Source organism: Mesoplodon densirostris, chromosome X (assembly GCF_025265405.1).
Source record: "Mesoplodon densirostris isolate mMesDen1 chromosome X, mMesDen1 primary haplotype, whole genome shotgun sequence".
In the NCBI taxonomy this organism is placed as follows: Eukaryota; Metazoa; Chordata; class Mammalia; order Artiodactyla; family Ziphiidae; genus Mesoplodon; species Mesoplodon densirostris.
The window spans coordinates 98,972,560-98,996,658 of record NC_082681.1 but is presented as its reverse complement, the minus strand read 5'-3'; the positions used below and the strand labels follow the sequence as shown (position 1 = coordinate 98,996,658).

General features: G+C 43.2%; 1 protein-coding gene across 1 annotated transcript in view; it reads left to right on the top strand.

Annotated features, from left to right (window-relative positions):
- Window positions 1-24,099, top strand: part of MAOA (monoamine oxidase A) — a 74,137-nt gene that overhangs the window by 37,949 nt on the left and 12,089 nt on the right. Inside the window, exons 4-9 of the mRNA XM_060086532.1 lie at window positions 10,720-10,824; window positions 11,738-11,829; window positions 18,252-18,393; window positions 21,571-21,720; window positions 22,151-22,310; window positions 23,197-23,293. Of these exons, the coding sequence (XP_059942515.1) occupies window positions 10,720-10,824; window positions 11,738-11,829; window positions 18,252-18,393; window positions 21,571-21,720; window positions 22,151-22,310; window positions 23,197-23,293 (746 nt within the window). The remainder of the gene's footprint in view (window positions 1-10,719; window positions 10,825-11,737; window positions 11,830-18,251; window positions 18,394-21,570; window positions 21,721-22,150; window positions 22,311-23,196; window positions 23,294-24,099) is intronic.

Below are 24,099 nucleotides of genomic sequence, written 5' to 3'. Positions count from 1 at the left end.
GTTTAACTATAAACCAGGATTCCCCAGATTTATGACCATGGAACTCATTTTCATATAGCACCCAGAAAGATCAGAGTGAGAAATGCAAACATAGAAAATGGTTTTAGGGATTTAGGTTCCCTAAGAAAGTGAGTCTCCCATCTTTCTCTTCCCTTCACACCTTACACATAGTGCATTCTAGTAAATTTGATGGTAATATTGATTATGGCTATTTTAGAAAAGGTATGCCTGTGAATTGATAAGGAAAAATCTGTGCAAAATTGGCATTCATTCGAAGGTCTTGTCTGAGGCGGGAAAAGAGGGGGTCATTTGTGTAGAAAGAGATTGGACCCTTTCTGGGGCCTGGGGGAACTAGATGTGATACGAGATGGGCTATAAAAAAGCAAGAATTCCACTCTTCTTTTTATTCCTTCATTTAATAAGCATTTCTTAGAACCTTGGTATTTACAAGGCAATGTAGGAAATGAGGTGTAGTCCTTCTTCTCAGGTGTGTTGAGACTAGTCCAGAAGGTAAGACATGTACTTAATTTCGTTTAATACATTGTAGAAAATGGCAAAGTGCCATGGGCAATGAACAAAGTGCTCTAGTGCATCAAAGGAAGCTGAAGTGGTTTCCAACCTAGGCAGCTAGGTGAGATCTTTGGGACCATGTCTCTCTCAGATCAATATTCACTCATGCCTACAACCTCCAGGCCTAGAAGCACATCCTAATAGGCTCTCGATGGAGGATCCAGCTCAGTGGCACTGCAGGTCCAATCTTTCTAACATGGAGACTGAGGCACAGAGGTAGGGGCTGGGGGAGCCTGAACCAAAAGCATGAAGACATGAACTCTGCCTCTGCCAGGTACCAGTTGGGTTTAAACAAATTATACACACACACACACACACACACACACACAGGCATACCTCAGAGATATTGTGGGTTCGGTTCTAGACCACTGCAATAAAGTGAATATCACAATAAAGTGAGCCGCACAAATTTGTTTCCCAGTGCATATAAGAGTTATATTTACACTATACTGTAGTCTATTAAGTGTGCAAGAGCATTATGTATAAAAAAAGTACGTACTTTAATTTAAAAATATTTTTTTGCTAAAAAGTGCTAGCCATCATCTGACAACACAGGATTGCCATAAACCTTCAATTTGTAAAAAAAAGAAAAAAATACACAGCATCTGTGAAGTGCAGTAAAGTGAAGCATAATAAAACAAAGGTATGCCTACTGTACACCTACATATATATTAAAAACTTAATACATATATAATGTGGACCTCTGAATATCTTCAAAGACATAGTGAACTTGCTAAATTTATCAAAAGCTGTCCAAATGTACCACCCTGTGATGCATCTCACTTATTATGATCACAAGATTTTACCTTGGAGCAGTGAAAAGCAAGAGAAATCAGACATGGAATCCAGGCATAGTAAAATCAAAAATGTAAGGAAGAAGAGTAAAGTAACTAAATTATTATTATTATTTTTTTTTGCGGCACATGGGCCTCTCACTGTTGTGGCCTCTCCCGTTGCGGAGCACAGGCTCCGGATGCACAGGCTCAGCAGACATGGCTCACGGGCCCAGCCGCTCCTCAGTATGTGGGATCTTCCCGGACCGGGGCACGAACCCGTGTCCCCTGCATCGGCAGGCGAACTCTCAACCACTGCGCCACCAGGGAAGCCCTAAATGATTTTTTTTTTTTTTTTTTGCGGTATGCGGGCCTCTCACTGTTGTGGCCTCTCCCATTGCGGAGCGCAGGCTCCGGACGCACAGGCTCAGTGGCCATGGCTCACGGGCCCAGCCGCTCCGTGGCATGTGGGATCCTCCCAGACCGGGGCGCGAACCCGCGTCCCCTGCATCGGCAGGCGGACTCTCAACCACTGCACCACCAGGGAAGCCCCCTAAATGATTTTTTAAGAAAAAGATTCAAGAGGAAATAAATATTAATGAAGAAAATGGACAACCATAACAAAAATCATCATTTCCTTTAGTCTTTTTTTTTTGTTTTTTAAAAATATTTATTTATTTATTTGGCTGAGCTGTGTCTTAGTTGCAGCATGTGGGCTCCTTTAGTTGTGGCATGTGGGCTCTGTTAGTTGCAGCATGCAGGCTGTAGTTCCCTGACCAGGGACTGAACCCGGGCCCCCTGCATTGGGAGTGCAGTGTCTTAACCACTGGACCATCAGGGAAGTCCCCATTTCATTTAGTCTTTTTTGAAGTTTAATAAAGATAAGGATTAAAAAGAAATGGTGTAGGTATTTTTATTTTTACTTTTCTTCATTCAAACAATTTGACAACATGCATAGCTAAATGAATAAGAGGAATTTTTTACAAACACTATAATGTGATAAGACCCAAGCTTTAGTGAACATTAGGATTACCTGGAATTTGTTAAAAACATAGATAGCCTGGCCACACACCCCTAATTTAGTAGGCCTGACAGCAGGATCCCTACACCCTGCACCCTGAGTTATTCTGAGGCAACTTCTGCTACAAATCCAGGAATCTTGCAAATGGAAAGGGTAGGATTCCAGAAAAGTTAGTGATACTCACTCACATTTATATGTTACTCTACAGCAGGGTTTCTCAACCAGGGCACTATTGACTTTTGGAACTGGATAATTCTTTGTTGTAATGGGGCTGTCCTGTGCATTGTAGGATATCTAGCAGCATCCCCCATCCAGTTGTGACAACGCAAACTTTCTCCAGACATTGCCAAATATAAACTGGGGAGCAAAATCACTCCTGGTTGAGAACCACTACTCTACCGGGACCAAAGCCCCTTCATTCTCACTAGAGAGTGATACTGATCTTTCTAGATCAAATCTGGTAACAGTGAAGAGTACCTTTCCCTAAAAACTCTAGGTCCCCAAAGAAAAAGTTCTCAAAAGGGTCTGTCCACCTACCCTCTAATGTCTCAGCTATTCCACTCAAGGACTATACACATCAAACACCAATAGCAACTTACATAGACTTCCGTATAAGACACATTTCCCCCCAGACTCTCTATAGGAGTATATATCACTCAGAATATCCAAGGGATCTCAATATAGCACTTTACCAACCTCCAGATATAGAGCCTGAAGACAGTGTTATAGGAGGGAAGGGAATAAATGCCAATAAAGGGTTAATGAGTTGTTACAGCTGTGGGCAACTGAGGCTCAATTCCCCCTAGTTCTCCCTGAGGAACTGTGTGGAATGTGCCAAAGAATTGCCCCATGAAGAACAGAGAAGCTGAGATAATTTATCCTTGTCCCTCACTGGCTGGGGTTGCCCTTGTGTCCCATGTTGAATGCTGACCATTGGCCATCTGCTGCAGAGTAAGCTTTAATAATCAGGTGCAAGATGATCCATCCTTAGGATAATCAGTCAAAGTTCAGTGAGATAAGCAAAACTATTAAAGGATTTATTGTAGGGATTTGGCCTTACCTAATTGTGGGAGTCTTTGTAAGGCTCTTGTCTTTGCATCTGATGCTGGAGCTTGAAGGGCAGGCAGTCAGGAAGGGAAGATAGATGTGTGATGGAGGAAAGCAAGAACAAGCTGGAACCCACAAGCGTGAGCTGGAGTCCAGGTCAGTCTTTGTTGCCTCTGATCTTGACACTGTGGATGTCTTGCAGAAGCCAGGACCCTTCATCATAGAGCTAAATACATATACCAGGCCTAGGAGTTGTAGAAGCTGAAGGAGGATCCCAGAAGGGTGGAGTAGTTGCAGGCCCAGATGCTATCTCATGCCATGAAAATCAGCAATAATGTGTGTGAACTACAAAATGAGTGGCTGCTTCACTTTTACTCTCTAAATTTCCCATAAGAATCTCTCTTGTGAACCTAACCAGAAATATATAGGAAAGAAAACTGTGGGAAATCCAGTTCAGCCTGAACAAATTGACACAGTACAAAGCCATCACACCATCTGTTTCCACTATCACTTGCTCAGTGGGCCCACATACAAAGTGGCCATGGCATCAAGGCCAGAGACAATGTATGGGCTCAACAATATGACCTTCCACTCACCAAGCCAGATTTGACTTTTGGCTATCATTAATCATCAGGGAAATGCAAGTCCAAACCGCAATGATATACCACTTTGCATCCACCAGGATGACTGGAATCAGAAAGACAGACAATAACAAGTGTCGACAAGGATATGGAGATATTGGAACCTTCATACATTGCTGGTGGGAATGTAAAAGGGCGGCAGCTGCTTTGCAAAATAGTTTGGCAGTTCTTCAAAATGGGGTAGGAGAGGATGGAGAGTGACTTTTAATGAGTAAGGGTTCCTTCTTGGGGTGATGAAAATGTTCTAAAATTAGCTGTGGTGATGGTTTCACAACTCTGTGAATATACTAAAAAGCATTGTATTGTACACTTCAAATGGATGGATTATAGAGTATGTGAATGATATCTTAATAAAGCTGTTAAAGAAAAACAGCCGCTCATCCTCACAGTGTAATATTTTCATCTTTTTTCTAACTGCCTAGTTCTCCTGAGTTAATGGCATTTGTGAAAGAGGAAAAATATTTTTTTCAATGCCCTCTCAGTTATCTTTATTTACCCAAGAGCATCCAGAAGAACTCATATTATTTCTATATTAAATGGTTTGCTTGTAATGTCTGTATATACCTAGAGTCCCTTGGGAAAGATGGCATGACAATGCATTTGAAACCTTTTATTCTGATGTTATGGCATTATTTATACCTGAGTGTAATGGTTCTCTTTTTCCAGGGATGAGATTGCACAACTCAATTGTTTTAGCTGTACAAGTCCTAAGAGAGGGGACTGAGCATAAGATGAAAATCAGGTCATGAACTTAGGAATGTGCTGCTAGCTCTTGAAGTTGTGTGAGAGGTAGAGGGAGCAGAGGCATGAAAAATGCAAACCATGAGACTGTGCAAATATAATAATAATAAATCCAGGCGATGGATGCGTTCCCCAGGTAAATGGGTGGGCCAAGGAAGGCTGAGGATCAGACCCCAGGGGAGTCAGTAGATGAGAGAAGAAAGGGTCTTGCAAAGAAGAACAGAGGAACCAGGTGGCTACTTGGGAGAACCAATACATTAAGATAGGATATGGGAATTCCCTGGTAGTCCAGTGGTTAGGACTCCGGCACTCTCACTGTGGAGGGCCCTGGTTCAATCCCTGGTCCCTGGGGAACTAAGATCCCACAAACCTTGTGACATGGCCAAAAAAAAAGAAAAAAAGATAGGATAGATGCTTCCATGTCGATTATGATGGCTTCTTCTGGGTAAAGTAGCACTATGTATAATGTTTGAAAAGAGTTTGTCTACCTGCATATGGAAAGAGGAAGAAGATGATTTTTTTAACTACTAATACAACACGATATTATTTAATGGGTCTCTTTTTAGATGATTTCTTTATTTAAAACGTTGTTATGAACTATAGAAAATAAACCACCAAAAGATTTCTCTTACAGGCCTGTCACAAAACAGTGGGACTAGAAGGGTGCCAAGGGATTCATATGGGTTGGGCAGACATGTTCCTAAATCGATGCAGAACATATCTGTTTATTTTCAAGATGATTAAAGAAAAATATTTGGCAGCTTTCCTCCCTGGCCTATGATATTCTTTAATACCACTCATTTCCTTTTTTTTTAATATATAAATTTATTTATTTATTTATTTATTTATTTATTTTTGGCTGCGTTGGGTCTTCGTTGCTGCACGCGGGCTTTCTCTACTTGTAGTGAGCAGGGGCTACTTTTCGTTGCTGCACGCGGGCTTCTCACTGCGGTGGCTTCTCTTGTTGCGGAGCATGGGCTCTAGGCACACCAGCTTCAGTAGTTGTGGCTCGCGGGCTGTAGCGTGCAGGCTCAGTAGTTGTGGCGCGTGGGCTTCGTTGCTCCGCGGCATGTGGGATCTTCCCGGACCAGGGCTCAAACCTGTGTCCCCTGCATTGGCAGGTGGATTATTAACCACTGCTCCACCAGGGAAGTCCCAACACTCATTTCCTTTTGTTTAACTAAACTATAAAAGTACAGAGAGCTGAAATTCTCCAACATGCCAATCAGTGAATGCTACTTGCTGGCTTATCTTATAGGACCAACAATAAAGAATGATGTGGGAGCCACAAACTATCCTCTCTTTATTTTTGAGCTTTATATAAATGGACTCATACTACATGTATTCTTTGACTTGCTTCTTTCACCAACATTTTTTTTTTTGCCATGCTGCACGGCTTGTGGGATCTTAGTCCCCAACCAGGGATTGAACCTGGGGCCCCGGTAGTGACAGTGCCGAGTCCTAACCACTGGACTGCCAGGGAATTCCTGCACCAACATATTTTAAAGATATCAATACATCCATGTTGATTGGTGTTGTTCACAGTTTATTCATTTTCACTGCTCCACAATGGACATTAGTGTGTGTCTTAGTCCATTTATATAAAGCTCAAAAATAGGCAAAACAAAGCAGTGTATCATCTACATATGTATACAGGGCAGATGGAAGAAAAGAAAAGGAATGGTAAACACAAAATTCACTACAGTGGCTCCCTCTTGTGCAGAGGGAGCTGGACGTGATGGGGAGAAGCACATGGTGTACTTCTAAATTTCTGGTGATATCACGCTTCTCAAATTGGATGGTGTGCACATGGTTGTTCATTTCTATTATTCCTCTTTAAGCTATCTATTTTTATCATATATGGCATATTTCATAATAAAATGTTAATATCATAAAATAGCTTGCTCAGTAGCATCAGTGTGTTAAGAACACCCTCCCCTTGCCCTAATTGGGCGGGCATCCAAGAAATAAAAAAAAATAAATTAAAAAAAAAACTGTCCTCTCCTGGCAGTAGTCTCCCTTTATTATGAACACTGGTAGATTGAAGGTGTGGTTTCTCAAAGGAACTTAAGTATTTGGGGCACAGTTCCAGGGACACTGTATTCTACTCGACATCAACTTCTGCTGTGTCAAAGACATTTTAGAGATTAAAGGCCACTTAGTAAGGGTAGGAAGGTTTCATATTATAGGCACAAAATGGAACTTGACTTTTACCCAAGATTTTTTTTAATTTTTAGTTTTTTTTTTTTTTTTTTTTTTGCGGTACGTGGGCCTCTCACTGTTGTGGCCTCTCCCGCTGCGGAGCACAGGCTCCGGACGCGCAGTCTCAGTGGCCATAGCTCACAGGCCCAGCCTCTCTGCGGCATGTGGGATCCTCCCAGACCGGGGCACGAACCCGTGTCTTCTGCATCGGCAGGCGGACTCTCAACCACTGCGCCACCAGGGAAGCCCTAATTTTTAGTTTTAAAGAGCAGTAGCCATGTAGAAGTATTCCAGGAGATCCTGCCTCACACTCTTAGGTCTTAAAGGCATTTCTTGCTGAGAAGTGGTTTAGGATTGCAAAACAGCTGACACTTTTGTGAGAAAACTAGAATCACATTTAAGATACTGAGAAGGTCTGTTCGCAAGCAGTTCTCACGCAGCCAAGAGCCATCTCCAGGCCCTCCCATTGCCCTACTTTAGAGATTTACACATGCAAAAAGTAGTCTTGAGTTGTTTAGTTTAGACGCAGGCCATGGAGGAAATAAGCATTCCAGGAGCTTGTGAGAAAGGAAGAGGTACGTGCCTGTTCCCACATACATGCATTTCTTTAGCAAATTTAGATTTTTCTGTGGAATAAAAGTAGAGAAGCCAGGGCTTCCCTGGTGGTGCAGCGGTTAAGAATCCGCCTGCCAATGCAGGGGACACGGGCTTGAGCCCTGGTCCGGGAAGATCCCACATGCTGCAGAGCAACTAAGCCCGTGTGCCACAACTACTGAGCCTGCACTCTAGAGCCTGCGAGCCACAACTACTGAGCCCGTTCGCCTAGAGCCCGTGCTCCTCAACAAGAGAAGCCACCAAAGTGAGAAGCCCACGCACCTCAACGTAGAGTAGTCCCCGCTCGCCACAACTAGAGAAAGCTCACGCAGCAACAAAGACCCAACGTAGCCCCCCCCCAAAAAAAGAGTAGAAAAACCAAAAACTGCTAAGAGTGAAACACTCATGAAATCCTTTTATCAACTTGGTGCCTCTGTCAACAGCATAAAAATTAATGTCATGGTGGGCCTTTATGATCTTCTTTAAAATATTCCATGGCTCCCATTTCTAAAAAAGATTGCCAGGCTAGACCTTTCTCTTTCCCTGAACTCTTCACCTCTCCTGCCACCTCTCTTTGTTTATCAAAGCTCAGATCATGGGGTCTTTAGGACCTTGTGTGAAATCATATTCTGGTTGGTATCATCCCATGAAGAAGTTCATTGGGAATGTGGGACACATTTTGTTGAATTTTATTTATAGTACTTAATGTCCCCAGATGATTAAGCATATTGAAGGTTTTTTTAAACAATTTTTTTCAAAGCAAAGATCACTTTGGTATGAGACTATTACTTGAACATAAGGAACATATAGGTTTTTCCCGATTTCAATTAAGGGAAGAATTATAACAAGAACCAACTGTTCTGAAGGCTGCCCGTGATCTATTACTTAACCCAGTCTCTCTCCTCTCCCTAGTTATTTTTGTGTCTGCCTGTTTCTCTCAGAACATGCTTCTGCATTTTCCAAAGTTGACCCTGTTACCCCAGAGCTTCTTAGTTTCCTTGTTTATTCCTTAGAAACATAAAAGATGTGTGGACGATTTATGTTTCACATTTCAAAGTTCTTTTTCTTTTAATCAGGAAGTTTAAGATGTCTCTAGGACAAAGCTATCTCAACATTCCATCAACCATATAGGAAGCTGGAAATCTCAAGGTTTATAAACAAGGGTTTTGGGAGCAGGAAATTTCTGTCCTACTGTTTTCTAGATAATATCCCTGGGCTTTAGTTTCCTCATTTATAAAATGGGAATATTAATAGTTCTTGCCTCCAGAGGGTTGGGGTGAGCATTACATGAGATAACGCACATGAAGAGCTTAGGCCAGTACCAGGCATGGAAAAAGATCGCAATAAATGTTAGTAATAATGGCGGTGATGATGGTAGTGATGATGATAAAGGATTTGGAGTCTTAAAAAGTTATATTGGAGCACTGCAGCATAGCACTTTCAGATAAGAAATCAGGTCACATAATCTGCCAAGGTTATTTGAATTTGCTACTGTGGAAGAGAAAATTACTTCTTTGTCACTTAATATCTGCCATATATTCTTACTCAGTTGGAGTGTGTGTGTATGAATGTGCGCACATGAATGCAAATGCTCTTATGTCTCATGTCCCTACCTTGATGGTCAGGAGTTTTGCTTTAGCCCTTTTTTTAAAATCCAGCTCTTAATATTGTTCAGTGCACCCAGTAGCCTTTCTACAAATTTGAATATGTTTCTATTTGATAAAATCAAAATCTTGTGGAAAATTGTATTAATAGACAATGTTTTCACCTTATGAAGGTTTACAAGATGTTTTAAAGAAAAAGGAATTAAATTAGGAAATAAAGGGAATTCCCTAGCAGTCCAGTGGTTAGAACTCTGTGCTTCCACTGCAGAGGGCAAAGGTTCAATCCCTGGTCAGAGAGCTAAGATCCTGCAAGCTGTGCGGTGCGACCAAAAAAAAAGGGGGGGGGGAATAAAGTCTTAGAAACTATCTAGACATGCTCTCTTTTCCTAAGGATTCATCCTCCCCTCACAGTATCACAGTGCCTGTCACACAACTGAAATGAAGTAAATGGCCGCTAATAATTAGCTGTCTTTGTGTTGGAGGTTTTGGTACCAAGCAATAGAAACCAACTCAGGCCCACAAGAGAGGATTTACTGAAAGGATATCAGAGGGCCCACAAAATCAATGGGAGGCTAAAGGGCCACACTTGGGAATGGGCAGAGACCAGGGAAACTCTAGCAATTTAGGGGCAGGAACCACAACCATGGTCTTTATAGCAGGAAGCATCTGCTCAGCATGCTGCCATGGGAAAGGAGAACCCAGAGTCAACTTTCTTCTGTGCTTGGGTGACCCATTGCAGGGTCAGAGTCCTCTGAGAGTGTGTGATTGGCCAAACTCATATCACAGACTCACAGCCTGGCCGAGGCGGGAGAAAGAACCTAACCCATCGCCTTCTGTAATGGGAGATGGTACCCAGGACTGTCCTTTCTACACATCTATTCACAGAGGAGAAGATTCAGTTTCCCAAGAAGAAACCAAAGTGCTTACTAGGAAAGGGGAACAGATGCTGGACAACCCAAAACGGCAAATGCCCATTATTCTACGTTTCTAATATTTTGATTCTTGACTTTGGGCATGGTCCATAGTCTAGTCAGTCTTTATTTAGCCTGTGTGAACCTTAAGACATAGTTTGAGATATTCCACTTTGTTATTCCAGTCCTGTATGTGGTCCAAAGACAGTCCTCCATGTCATCATCCTGCTCTCATCTGAGTGGGAACATCCTTTCAAAGAGATTAGATAGGAACTCAGGAGCTGAGAATATTGTGGCATCAATATGAGATACTAGGATGAGCTACCTTTATTTATTTGTTTGTTTGTTTGTTTATTCTATGTAAGTAGAAACAAGTTCAAGGCTATTATTTCCTGTAAATTAAAAATGGGTAATATAACACCAGGGAAATCTTGCTAATCTAATTAAAATTTGGCATCTGTATAGGTCAAATATATTTACTGTCCATCAAAGGTGATCTTTTTGACACAGTAGAGAATCCTGTTTCCTTGAAAATGGCTCTTAGGCTGGTTGGTTTGGGATTTTTTGAATGTCATCCTAATTTAAGGTATTATCCTTTGCTTTTAAATGTTACAGGGGAGAACTTATCCATTTCGGGGTGCCTTCCCTCCAGTGTGGAATCCCATTGCCTATCTGGATTACAACAATCTGTGGCGGACAATGGATAACATGGGAAAGGAGGTAAAGTGTGTGTGCAGCTTGCACATGACCTGTTACTGAAATATCAATAGCAAGTGTTTAGTATTCATCCTTCCACAGTGCAGGGAACATTGCTCTGGATGTTGATGCATATCATTTCCAGTGTACCCAACAACTCTGCCAAGCTGTTAGTATTTCTACTTTACAAATGAAGAAAATCAGTGCCAAGGGGTTACATAATTTCCCCAAGACCACACAACAAGGGACAGGATTCAAACCCACATGTCTCTGATACTAATGTGTGTGCCTGTATTTTCAACCTATGCCACTGAGATTTTTTTTTTTTTTTTTTTTTTGCGGTACACGGGCCTCTCATTGTTGTGGCCTCTCCCGTTGCGGAGCACAGGCTCCGGATGCGCAGGCTCAGCGGCCATGGCTCACAGGCCCAGCCACTCCGCGGCACGTGGGATCCTCCCGGACCGGGGCATGAACTCACGTCCCCTGCATCGGCAGGCGGACTCTCAACCACTCCACCACCAGGGAAGCCCTGCCACTGAGAATTTATGTAACATATTTTTGCCGGGAGTCCTACATATAGTGATCTTATCCATATGTTATGCCACTTGAGATAGTAAAGGAGAGAAGGATTCGTTTCCCCAAAGTTTTAAAATGGGTGTTAGCTTTCACTAATAATTATGATGTTGACCATCATAATTACATATTAACTTATACATATATTTATGTATTATTATTATTATTTTGGCAACAGCATTAAGGCATAGAATCCAAAGAGCTATCCATCCCAAACCCACCGCTATCTATACATAGAATTCTATGCCAATCACAGTCCAACATAGACAGAGAAACCAGTTTTCAGAGGTTCTCCTGAGTGCCTCTTGGCAGGGCAGTGAGCAGTAACCATCAGACCTAAATGTGGGCCCTTCTTTCTCTGCAGATTCCAGCTGATGCACCATGGGAGGCACCACATGCGGAGGAATGGGATAAGATGACCATGAAAGACCTCATCGAAAAAATCTGCTGGACAAAGTAACCTTGACTATTTAAAACATTTTTTTATCTTCCCTTCAGATCGTTCCTATCCTGTCTTGAACTGCAGTGTTTTTCTTCATAAGTTATAGGAAAAAAGTTAAGAGGAAACTTAATGACCTTTCCATCAGTAGCAACTTTGGGGGCCCTTTAGACACTCAGAGCAGGATTGAGCATAAAATGAATCTAAAACATAAGAAGAAAAGTAGGTGAAGGAAGCTGAACTTTTTTTTTAATGAAACGGTTGTATGCTTTGCAATAAAAGAAGTAATTGTGTTTTCAGATAATATAGAGGTCAGCTACAGAAGCAATTTGGAAAGATATTAAAGTAATTTCATATAAATATAGAAGAACTGGAGGGAAGCTAGTCTATATTAATGAAAAATATAAACTATATGTTTTCACTGAGAATCTGTGTTATTAGCTGAGTTACTTACAGATCATTCAGCCAGCATTTTGGGGCTCCTATGTGAAGGCACAGTATGAAGCACTGAGGAATGGTGGTGAACTTGTTAGGCATGGCCCCTAACCTCACGGAGTTGATATATTTTTAGCAGGAGAGACTGTCATTATACACATATTACATAATTCTAGGAGAGACTGAAACTGGGAACCTGACCTGTCTGATGGCAAAGGAGAGATTCCTTGTTGAAGCAATCTTTAAACAGAAACCAAGGAGTTAGTACATCAACTAAGAACGAGCCACAGAGGATGGGAAGGGACAGGGAAGGATGGATGGTGTTGGGGCAAGGAATCTTCCAGGAATGTGCCCTAATGGATGTGGAAAACAGGAAAGATAGATGGTGTGAGAGGATGGTACCTTCCATGAATGAGCCATAATAGATAGGGGGAGACAGGAAGGGTGGATGCTGTGGGAATTAAGAATCTTCATGGAAGGTGCCATAGTGGATGGGGGAAGACAGGAAGGGTGTTTAGAGTGGGGAAGTGTTATCTTGCAGGATGAGTAACAGTGGATGGGGGAGTTAGGAAGAGTGGACAGTGTGCGGAGGTGGTATATTACAGGAATGATCTAGTAGATGAGGGAAACAAGAAAATGGATGTTGTGAGGGGATGGTATCTTTCAGGAATGACCCACAGTGGATGGAAGGAGACAGGAAAGATGGGTGGTGTATGCAGATGGTATCTTCCAAGAATGAGCCAGTTGATGAGAAAGAAAGGAAGAGTGTGAGGATGGTGTGACGTGATGGTATCTTCAGGAATGAGCAGCAGTGGATGGGGAGATAGGAGGGTGGATGGGTCGGATTGTATCTTCCAGGAATGAGCTATAGTGCATGAGGGGAGACAGAAAGGATGTATAGTGCAGTAGGATGATATCTTCCAGGAGTGAGCCATTAACCATGGAGGGGGACAGGAAGGGTGGATAGTGTGTGGGGTTGGTACATTCAGGAATAAACCATATTGTATGCAGGGGACAGGAACAGTGGATGGTGTGGCAGAATGGTTTCTTCTGAGAGTAAGCCACTGTTGACAGGGGAAACAGGAAAGATGGATGGTGTGGGAAGATGGTATGTGCCAGGAATGAGCCATAGTGCGTGGGTAGAGACAGGAAGGATAGATGGTGTGGTGGGATGGTGTCTTCCAGGATAAGCCACAGTAGATGGGGGGAGAGTGTGTGGTGTGGGGATAGTATCTTTGGGGAATGTACCAGTTGGTGGAGGATATAAGAGATATATTATGTGAGATGATGGTATCTTTCAAGAATGAGTCACAGAGGATGGGGGGAGAGAGGAAAGAGGGATGGTATGTGTAGATGGTATCTTCCAAGAATAAGTCGGTTGATGGAGGAGACAGGAAGAGTGGATGCTGTGGGGAGATGATATCTTCCACGAATAAAGTCAGCTGATGGGTGGGACAGGAAGAGTATGGTGTGAGGGGATGGTATCATCAAGGAATGAGCAACAGTGGATGGTGGAGAAAGTAAGGATGGATGATGTGAATGATGATATCTTTCTGGAATGAGCCACAGTGGATGGGCATAGATGGAGAAAGGTGGATGATGTGACAGGATGGTATCTTCCAGAAATAAGCCATAGTGCATAAGGGAGACAGTAAGGATGGTTAATTTGGTGGATGGTGTCACCAGGAATGAACCACAGTGCATGGGGGAAAGGGAAAGGATGGACAGTGTGGTGGTATGGTATCTTCCAGGAATGAGCCAGTTGATGGGAGAGAAAGGAGGAGTGGGTGGTGTGAGAGGATGGTGTCTTCCAGGAATAAGCCACAGTGCATGGAGAGAGACATGAAAGATGGATGGTTTGTTGGACTGATATCTTCCAGGAAAGAGCCATAGTGCAAGGGGAGAGACAGGAAGGATGGATCCTGTGGGGGATGTTATTGTTACCAAGTCCAAGCTCTCTTTCTCGCCACACGACAGGCCAATGAATCGGAGACGAGGTGTTGAGGCAAGGAATATGACTTTATTCAGAAAGCCTGCAGACCGAGAAGATGGCGGACTAGTGTCTCTGAAAAACCATCTTCTCGGAGTCTGGATGCCAGTTTCTTTTATAGAATCAGAGAGGGAGAGGCGGTGAGGAAGTAAAGTAAAAGGGCCATCAGTCTTGCAAAACATCTCCTGGAATGACCAGCCTCTGTGAGGGGATGTGTTAGTTTCTTCTTTCTTGCAGCCATTCATGGGTGGGTGGGGTCAGATTGTCTCCCTGTGAGCTGAAAAGCAGAGGGGCAGGGTTCCCTGAGGCAGGCCATTATGTATGATTAGAATAACAAAAGCAACGAAAAGCAAAGGTTAAAGTCAAAGAAAGAGGTCCAATGTGGAGTCCGATTTAGCTCTTTCCTGTTACATTACGTTCCAGGATTAACCCATAGTTGATGGTGGGGACAGGATGAGTGTATGGTATCTATCAAGAATGAGCCACTGTGGATGTGGGAGACAGAAAAGATGGATGGTGTGGGAGGATGGTTGTTCTAGGAGTGAGACATAGAGGATGGGGGTTGGGGAGGAAGGGTGCATGGTGTGGAGGAATGGTATATTCCAGGAATGAGCCACAGAGTGTAGGGGGAGATGGTAAGGATGGATGAGATAGGGGCATTTATGTTCCTGGAATGAGATGCAATTAATGGGGGCAGACAGCAAGGGTAGATGGTGTGGGTAGATGGTGTGGGAAGATGTTGTCTTCCAGTAATGAGTCAGTTTTGGGGAGAGACTAGAAGTTTCCATGGTATCTTCTAGCAATGAAGGAGAGTGAGTTGGGGGGGGGCAGGGGCCAACAGGAAAGCTAGATGGTTTGAGCGGAGGGTATCTTTCAGGAATGAGCTACAGTGACTGTAGGGGGAAACAGGAAGGGTGGATGAGGTGGGGGCAAGGTATCTTCTAGAACTGAGACAAGTGTTGGGGGAGATAAGAATGATGCATGGTGTGAGAGACTCCATCTTCCAAGAATGAGCCACAGTGGATTGTGGTTATATGGGAAAATATATGGTGTGGGAGGATGGTATCTTCCAGGAATGAACCACAGTGGATAGGGGGAGACAGTAAGGGGGTAGATGGTGTGAGGGGATGGTATATGCCAGGATTAAACCATAGTGGATGGTGGGTTGCAGGAAGGATGGATGGTGTGGGAAGATGGTATCTACCAGGAATGTCCGACTGTGGATGTGGGAAACAGAAAAGATGGATGGTGTGGGAGGATGGTATGTCCCAGGAGTCAGCCATAGTTGATGGGGGGGGCAAAAACGTGGATGGTGTGAGAACATGGTATCTTCCAGGTGTGAGTCATTGTGAATGGGATGATACCATCTCCTCATACTCTTCCTGTCTTCCCCCATCTAGTATGGCTCATTCCTGGAAGATACCATTCCCCCCACCCATCCACCTTTCTGTCTTTCCCTACCTGCTGTGACTAATTCCAGGAAGATACCACGTCCTCATACCATCCACTATTCCTTTCTCCCCCATCAACTGGCTCATTCCTGGAAGATACCATACTAACATACAATGAACGCTCCTGTCTCCCCTCTTTCTACTGTGATTCATTCCTGGGCCACACCATCCCCTCTTCCTTCCCCCACCCCATCACTGTGGCTCATTCCAGGAAGATACCATTCACCACATCTTCCAGGAATGAGCCACAGTGGGTAGGGGAAGAGGGGAAGGATGGATGACGTGGGGGGATGGTATGCCTAGGATTAAACCATAGTGCATGGAAAGGATAGGAAGAGTGGATGGCATGGGGGGATGGTACCTTCCAGGAATCAGTGACTGTAGATGGGGAAGACAGGAAAGATGGATGATGTTTGGATGGTATGTGCCTGGAATGAGCCATAGTATGTAGGGGGGAGACTGGAAGAGTGATGGTGTGAGGAGATGGTGTGGTCCAGGAATGAACCATAGTAAAATGGGGGGAAACAGAAGGGTTGATTATATGTTGAGATGATATCTTTCAAGAATGAGCCAGTTGATGGGAGAGACAGGAATAGTGGATGGAGTGAGGATATGGTATCTCCCAGGAATGAACCACAGTGCATGAGGGGAGTCAGGAATGATGAGTGGTGTGTGTTTGGGGGGGAAGGGTGGCATCTTCCAGGAATGCACCAGTTATGTGTGGGGGGGGTTGTCTACAGGAAGATTAGATGGTATGGTTGTGTGAGGAGATGGTATCTTCCAGGAATGAGCCACAATGATGGGGGATATAGCAGGAGTAATATAGTGAGGGAACTGGTATCTTCCAAGATGAGATACAGTGGTTAGGAGGAGACAGGAAGCCATTGGAGTGATGGCATCTTCCAGGAAGGAACCACAGCGCTTGGTGGGGGAATGCTACAGGAAGAGTGGATGGTGTGAAAGGGTGGTATCATGAGGCATGAACCACAGTGATTGTGAGGGGAGACAGGTAGGGTGAATGTTCTGGGTGCAAGGTATCAGGTAGGGATGAGCCACACTGGATGGACTATATGCACGATAGATGAGTGATGTGGGGGATGGTATCTTTCAGGAATGAGCCACTGTGGATGGGGGTGGGGGACAGGTTGGTGCATGCTGGGTGTGAACAATGGTATCTTCCAGGAATGAATCACAGTATATGGGGGATACAGGAAAGATGGATGATGTAGGAGGATGGTATCTTCCAGGAATGACCTGCAATTAATGGTGGGGGACTGTCAGGAAGGATAGATGGTGAGGGGGATGCTTTCCTCCAATGATGTATCAGTTATTGAGAGACAGGAAGAGTGAATGGTGTCTTAAAGGAATGAGCCAATTGATGGGGGATATAGGACTGAAGGATGGATGGTGTTGGGGGATGATATATCTTCCACAAATGAGCACAGTGGATGAGTGGAGATCAGACATGTGGGTATGGGGAGGATATATGTTCCAGAAATGAGTCACAATGAATTGGATAAAACAGGACCAATAGATGGTGTGGGGTGTTGGTATCTCACAGGGGTGAGCCACAGTGATGGGGGAAGACAGGAAAGATGGATGATGTAGTGAATGGTATCTTTCAGGAATAAGCCATAGTGGATGGAGGAGACAGGAGATATAGTTAGTGAGGGGGATGATGTTCCAGTAGTGAGCCTTAGTAGATGGGGAAAAATAATGAAGGGGAGGGATGGTTTCTTTCAGGAATGAATCCTGAATGATGGGATGGATGGAAGGATAAATGGTTGAGGCATGGTATTTTCCAGTTATTAGCCACAGATAATGGCGGGAAATGTGAAGGTTGGATAGTGTGGGAAATGCTCCCCCCCCCCCAGTATAGAGAACAGGGAACAGCTTCTGAAGGCCCTGAGATGGGGAGATTGACACATTTTAGCAATGAGTGGATAGTATACCTGGACCATAAAGATGCCATGAGGAAGTGATGGAATGAGAGTTTGGAGAACTTGTTGACAGGTTGATGGTGCAAGATATATTGGCCATATTCAAGACTTTTGCCTTTTGCTCTGAATGTCACTGAAGGATTTTAAGCAGAGTGGGGTTTTATTTGTTTGTTTGTTTAAGTTTTGGACTGTTAAAAGACTTAATTGGCTGTAATGTAGAGAAGGATCATGAGGGCCCAGGAGCAGCCACCATTGTTTTAAGCCAGGTGAGGGACAGTGGTAGCCTGGACCAGGGTGGGAGCAGGGGGGGTGTTAAGGAGAGAAAGTTTGTTCAAATATATGAAGACAATATCCTTAATGAACTCTGACAAGCACATTAACCCTTTAGATTGCATTGGGATTAGCATGTTTGGACTAACCCATAATTTCCTAAAAGTAAGGGAAAAGTTTATTTTCCCCAAGAGTTAAAATCTGCATTCCTTCAGAAATTGAGTCCATGAGTTGTTTTTTTTCAAAAGCAATAGAACTGTTTTCCAGCCATGCTAAATTGTGTTTTAAAAAGGTAATGTCCTGTGAAGCATGTACGTATTTACTCCTGACTTCCGCTCTTGTTCTGTGACCAGGACTGCGAGGCAGTTTGCATCTCTCTTTGTGAATATCAATGTGACCTCTGAACCCCACGAGGTGTCTGCCCTGTGGTTCTTGTGGTATGTGAAGCAGTGTGGAGGCACCACTCGGATATTCTCCATTACCAATGGGGGCCAGGTATGGAGTGTCCATTTTCACGCTAAACTTCATTTGTGATCTTGCCCTCATCGAGTGCAGTACCTTAATACTTGCTTCTATATTTTGAAACATGAGTGAATTTGAAACGATCTCCAAAAAACTTTTCTGAAAACAAAATTTCTCATTTCCTTTTCTTGTTCCTGAAAATAAGTTCACAACTAAAGAATGTTTCATTTTGAATTCATTAGGTTTGAGGAATTCAGTTCCTTCCTTTTGGAAGAAGGTAAAATTAGACTATTTATGTAGGAGGAGCTAAATTACTAAAATCATCTTATTTCCAAAAATTTCTAGTACTTGTAAAATTGTACTTAAAGTCATCTCTGTTCCAGACATGAGGCTTTTTTGTCCCATTCTGTGTCTCGGAGTTATTATTTTATGTTGACTGTTACAGAATGGAAGTGACTATTCTTTCTTCTAATTCAAGTGATATATTGGTTACTCTTTCACTAGTAAATTCTACATCTTGGCTTCTAAATTTTTGCTGCCCACTAGCATTTGCCCAGCTTCCATACTACTTCCATTACTGATGAATGAACTCATTTGACTCACTGGCTGGCCACACAGCAAACCAGTGGTGAAACCAGAATCTTAATTCCCTGATTTTCCAGATTCTGAGATTCTTTGTTTCAAGGCTATCCTTTATTGGAAAAAAATGGATATCTCTTTTCTAGGAATGTTATGCCTCGATAGGCTAAGGTTTAATTAGGATCAGTTTACTTCTAACTTATGTTCTGTTCCATAGTGTGAGGTGTAGAGTCCTTGTCAACCGAGTGAAATGTTCCTCTCCTTGGGAGATCTCCAGAAGTCCCCAAGTTGTTCTTATGGTCCCAAGAGTTATTGCCCATTTGACCCTTAGCTTTAGCAAACTTAAGGCAGTTGCATTTTTTAAGTGTCCTTACACTTAGAAATCCCACATTATTCTTTTTAACCTATATTTTACTTTCTGAGATATCGTGACTCGTATTTTATATTTACATCCCTCATTCAGGGGAGCCAAGATACTTCTAGGCAAACTCCACATGACCTTTTGGAGTGCACAGTTCACATTATGAATCTCAGACCATTATCACAGTATCTTTACAAAGAACTTAGACTTATCCTTTAATAGTTTAGTTCAAGAAATACTAGACGTGAAGGAGTGGATAGTGAACACAAATGGAAATAGTTCATGGTCTTTCCACTATACTAACATTCAAAGTAACTCTTGGAAAACAGAAGTCACATTATAAATTAAATGGTCCCAGTTTTGTGAGGAAGGATGGATCATGAATTTAGGGCTAAACTGCTTTGGGAATATTTTTATAAAGAACTGTGGTTGTGTCATTAGAACAATAGCCAGTTTTTCAAGTGTAAGAATCATTCTGTGGCTGCTGACACAGGCTTTCTGGAAGAAGGTGATTGTCAAATGTCTGGCTGTTCTTCAGTCTACCTACATGTATTTGTAACCATTCAAAGAATCTTCTACAGCAGGCTAAAAACATTCCCCCTGGTTCTTACAAGATGCACTGTATTAAGAACCGACCTTAGATTAATCTGGAAGCATGACCATGGTGAGTGTAGCACTTGTGGTCTTACAGAGCTGCTCAGGGGAACTGTTTCACAATGTCTGGAGGAACAGGCAGATTCTTAGTCTTCACCCTTCGGCCCCCGCAGTGAAACTTCCAGGCATTTTGGCAAAAATTTCTCAAGAGCTGAGGTTTGGATTCTTAGAACATCATTTGGTGATGACCAGGTGATCCTTGAGGGCACCATGAGCCTGTTCTGCCTAGACAACCCTGGGCTGGGACTTTAAGAAACCAAGGGGAGTTAGAAACCACATCCCCATCTCAGTGAAACTAGAAAAAAATAATTAATTAAAAAAAAAAGGAATCGGGCCTCCCTGGTGGCGCAAGTGGTTGAGAGTCCGCCTGCCGATGCAGGGGATACGGGTTCGTGCCCCGGTCTGGGAGGATCCCATATGCCGCGGAGCGGCTGGGCCCGTGAGCCATGGCCGCTGAGCCTGCGCGTCCGGAGCCTGCGCGTCCGGAGCCTGTGCTCCGCAACGGGGGAGGCCACAACAGTGAGAGGCCCGCATACCGCAAAAAAAAAAAAAAAAAAGGAATCTTCTGAAAGTTTAGATTCCCATACAGACTATGAAGCCAAGGCCCCCCTACCCATTGGCTGCTGGGTCACATGTGGGCCTTTTTGGTTCCAAAAATCACGCAACTTCATGTCTGCTATATTGTTTGTGTCTTCTAATGAGCCTAATGCCAGGGCCTTGCCCACTGAAGGAGATCAATCAAGGGTTGTTGTCTTGAGTTGAACAGTTTTTAGCAAAGAGAAGGTCATTATCGTTTGTGTTTATACTTGGAACATAAAGAATAAAGACAAAAGCTTCACACATAATCTCACCCCGTCTACTGTTAACATTTTAATGTATTTCCTCATTAAGATTATACCATATAAGTGGTTTATATATTTTACTTTTTCACTATTAAATTATTAAAAATATCAAAAGAAAGAAAGAAAGAAAGAAAGAAACCACATCCCCTGGGAGAAGTGCAGCATCCTCCCTGTCCCAGGGTTCCCTCCATGCACTGCACTCTTGGGCACTTGAAGCCCACAGACATGCTGTTATTTGCATTCGGTCAAGGTGCCAGTGGTATAGGGGAACCTTCCTTCTGATTCTGTGATTTTATTTTAAATTTCTATTGGGGTATAGTTGACTTGCAATGTTGTGTTAGTTTCAGGTGCACAGCAAAGTGAATCAGTTATACATATGCATATGTCCACTCTTTTTTAGGTTCTTTTCCCACATAGGCCATTATAGAGTATTGAGTAGAGTTCCCTGTGCTATACAGTAGGTCCTTATTAGTTATCTATTTTATATATAGTAGTGTGTATGTGTCAATCCCAATCTCCCCATTTATCCCTCCCCCGCCATTCTGTGATTTTATAAGCTGGTAAGAGCTTTTCGTCACCATACGCTGTGTAGAGCATGATGATTGAGGTATCTTGGTAGACTGCCTCTGTCCTAATGAGTTCTTCCAATAGTTAAGGGTGCAGAGGGTGGAGGTATGGCCTGTGACTTTCTGGAGGTTTCTGATCAGCAGTAAATATGATCTTCCTTCCTTGGGCTTTTATAACATTTCCTTTCCTGCCTGCCTTCTCCTGTAGGAACGGAAGTTTGTAGGTGGATCTGGTCAAGTAAGCGAGCGGATAATGCACCTCCTCGGGGACAGAGTGAAGCTGAGGTGTCCTGTCACCTATGTTGACCAGTCAGGTGACAACATCATGATAGAGACGTTGAATCATCAACTTTATGAGGTAATTCAGTTTTGTCAAAAAAGAGCGTATATTATGGGACTTCCCTGGTGGTCCATTGGTTAGGACTTCCCGCTTGCACAGCAGGGGCCACAGGTTCGATCCCTGGTGGGGGAACTAAGATCCTGCATGCCGCACATCAAGGCCAAAAAAAAAAGAGAACCTTATATTAAATAGGTCTCCTGTCTTCTGCAGCTTCTAACCAAATATAATCCAAGCAGTGGCGTAATTAATGCTGGCGTATTTCTGACTCAGTCTTCCAAATTACCAGCCTTGGTCGACTGCCTTATTCTGTTTTGTTGCCTCACAGTGGCCTCATACTGTACATTGTTACCGCTTACTGTCATTCAAAATGGCAAATGTGATGTTTCACTCTCCCTGAAAAGATTGCGACTCAACGTTTGAGATGGTATCTTGTGTCTGTGTGTTTTAGTGCCGATACGTAATTAGTGCCGTCCCTCCAACTTTGACTGCCAAGATACACTTCAGACCAGAGCTTCCTTCAGAGAGAAACCAGTTAATTCAGCGTCTTCCAATGGGGGCTATCATTAAGTGCATGATGTATTACAAGGAGGCCTTTTGGAAGAAAAAGGGTAGGTTGCACTTATTCATGTTTAAATTGTATTAAGCGAAGACCATGCTCTTTTAGGAACATTTTATGCTACACACTGAACAGAAAAAAAAGATAAGTGTTTCCAGTTGGTAGAGAAAGGATCAGAAATCTCAGTCCGTCCACTCCTCATAACCCCGGGCAACACAAAATGACCCCAAGAGCGCTTGATGGCAGTGAGGGGGAAGGAAGAGGTCCCTCTGGTCACAGGACCACATTGCCCAGACCCCTGGCATATGTCTCATGAGCAGAGACAAAGGAGCACCATGGAAAGAGCACTCCTTTGAAGTTACACATCCCTGGTCTCCACTTGCTTACTAGCTGTGTGGCCTCAAATGATACTTCACCTCTCTCAGCCTCAGCCTCTATGTCAAATGGTAACAATGAGACCTGCCGTTGGGGTGTTGTGAGGATAAAATGAGGCAGAGTCTGGGCAGATATGGTGTCTGTTGTTGCTAAGCCTTCAGCTCATACTCAAAGGATTCCTTCCTGCCACTTCTTCCATGGTTTCACAGGGGTGATTCCCTCTAACACACCCCCCTCTTTCCCATGTATTCCAGGACTCCAGGGCCATCTTCATTTTACTCATACACTGATCATACCTGACCTTTATATAAAGGTCATCGAGATGGGTCATTTTCTAATGTGTCTGGGTGACCGACCAAACATCCTTGTATGGTCAGTGTGCGTATTTAATAGGAAATAACTTCTAGAGTTGGGGCAAAGACCAATAGTTTAAGATTTGCCTTCCTCTTAGCAAAAGATTTATATATATATATATATATATATATATATATATATATATATAATCTCCCTCTTAAATCTCTGGTGAGGTTACTCAATCTCCTATTGATTTTCTTCTGGTTAAGATTACTGTGGCTGTATGATCATCGAAGATGAGGAAGCTCCGATTTCAATTACCCTGGATGACACCAAACCAGATGGATCGCTGCCCGCCATCATGGGGTAAGTTAGAGCTGGGTGTTCTGCATTTTTCAAACTCTGTTGGTGTATTGGTGTGTGTGCTGACAGAACATGTTGTTTTGGATTAGAGCTCAAGCAATGCTAAATAACCCTACAGACAATTTATGTCATGTTTCCATGTATGAAAATATTAGAGTAATAGAGTATGTGGCACAAGAACAGAGAAACTTTACTAAAATTAACACCACTTTGAACTTGTGCCCATATGTTTCTTTCCCCCATAAACTTACACGTGGAGGTCAGAGTGAAAAGCGCAGCTAGACAGGTGGGATGGTAGACCACCTTGCCTACAGGATGTTGACAACCATTCTGGAATGAGAACTGCTTTATCCTGTAAAACCTTCCAAAGTTATGTTTTCTGGGCTTTATTCCTTTCTCCATTCTAGACATCACTACCTAGCAAATGTCAATATGTTAATTGTTGGAATTCCCTGGTGGTCCAGTGGTTAGGACTCCACGCTTTTGCCACCGAGGGCCCGGATTCGATCCCTGGCCGAGGAACTAAGATCCCACAAGCTGTGTGGCACAGCCAAAAAAAAAAGTGAAGAAAAATATGTTAATTGTTACCCTGGGAGATAAGATGGATGACTAATGAGAAAGTGCAGTTCAAAGGAGAGCCAGGCCTTGAGTGTAGGGCACTTTTTCCAGTAGGTTACTCTATGACTACTTCACCAGGGATGGGCCAGGGCAAGGTTCTGTGTCTGGAAGAGGAGGACTCTTTTTCTCTCCTACCCTCTCCTCACACAGCTGCTCTGCCCTCTGGAGACTAGGGGTCCAGAGAGGGAATC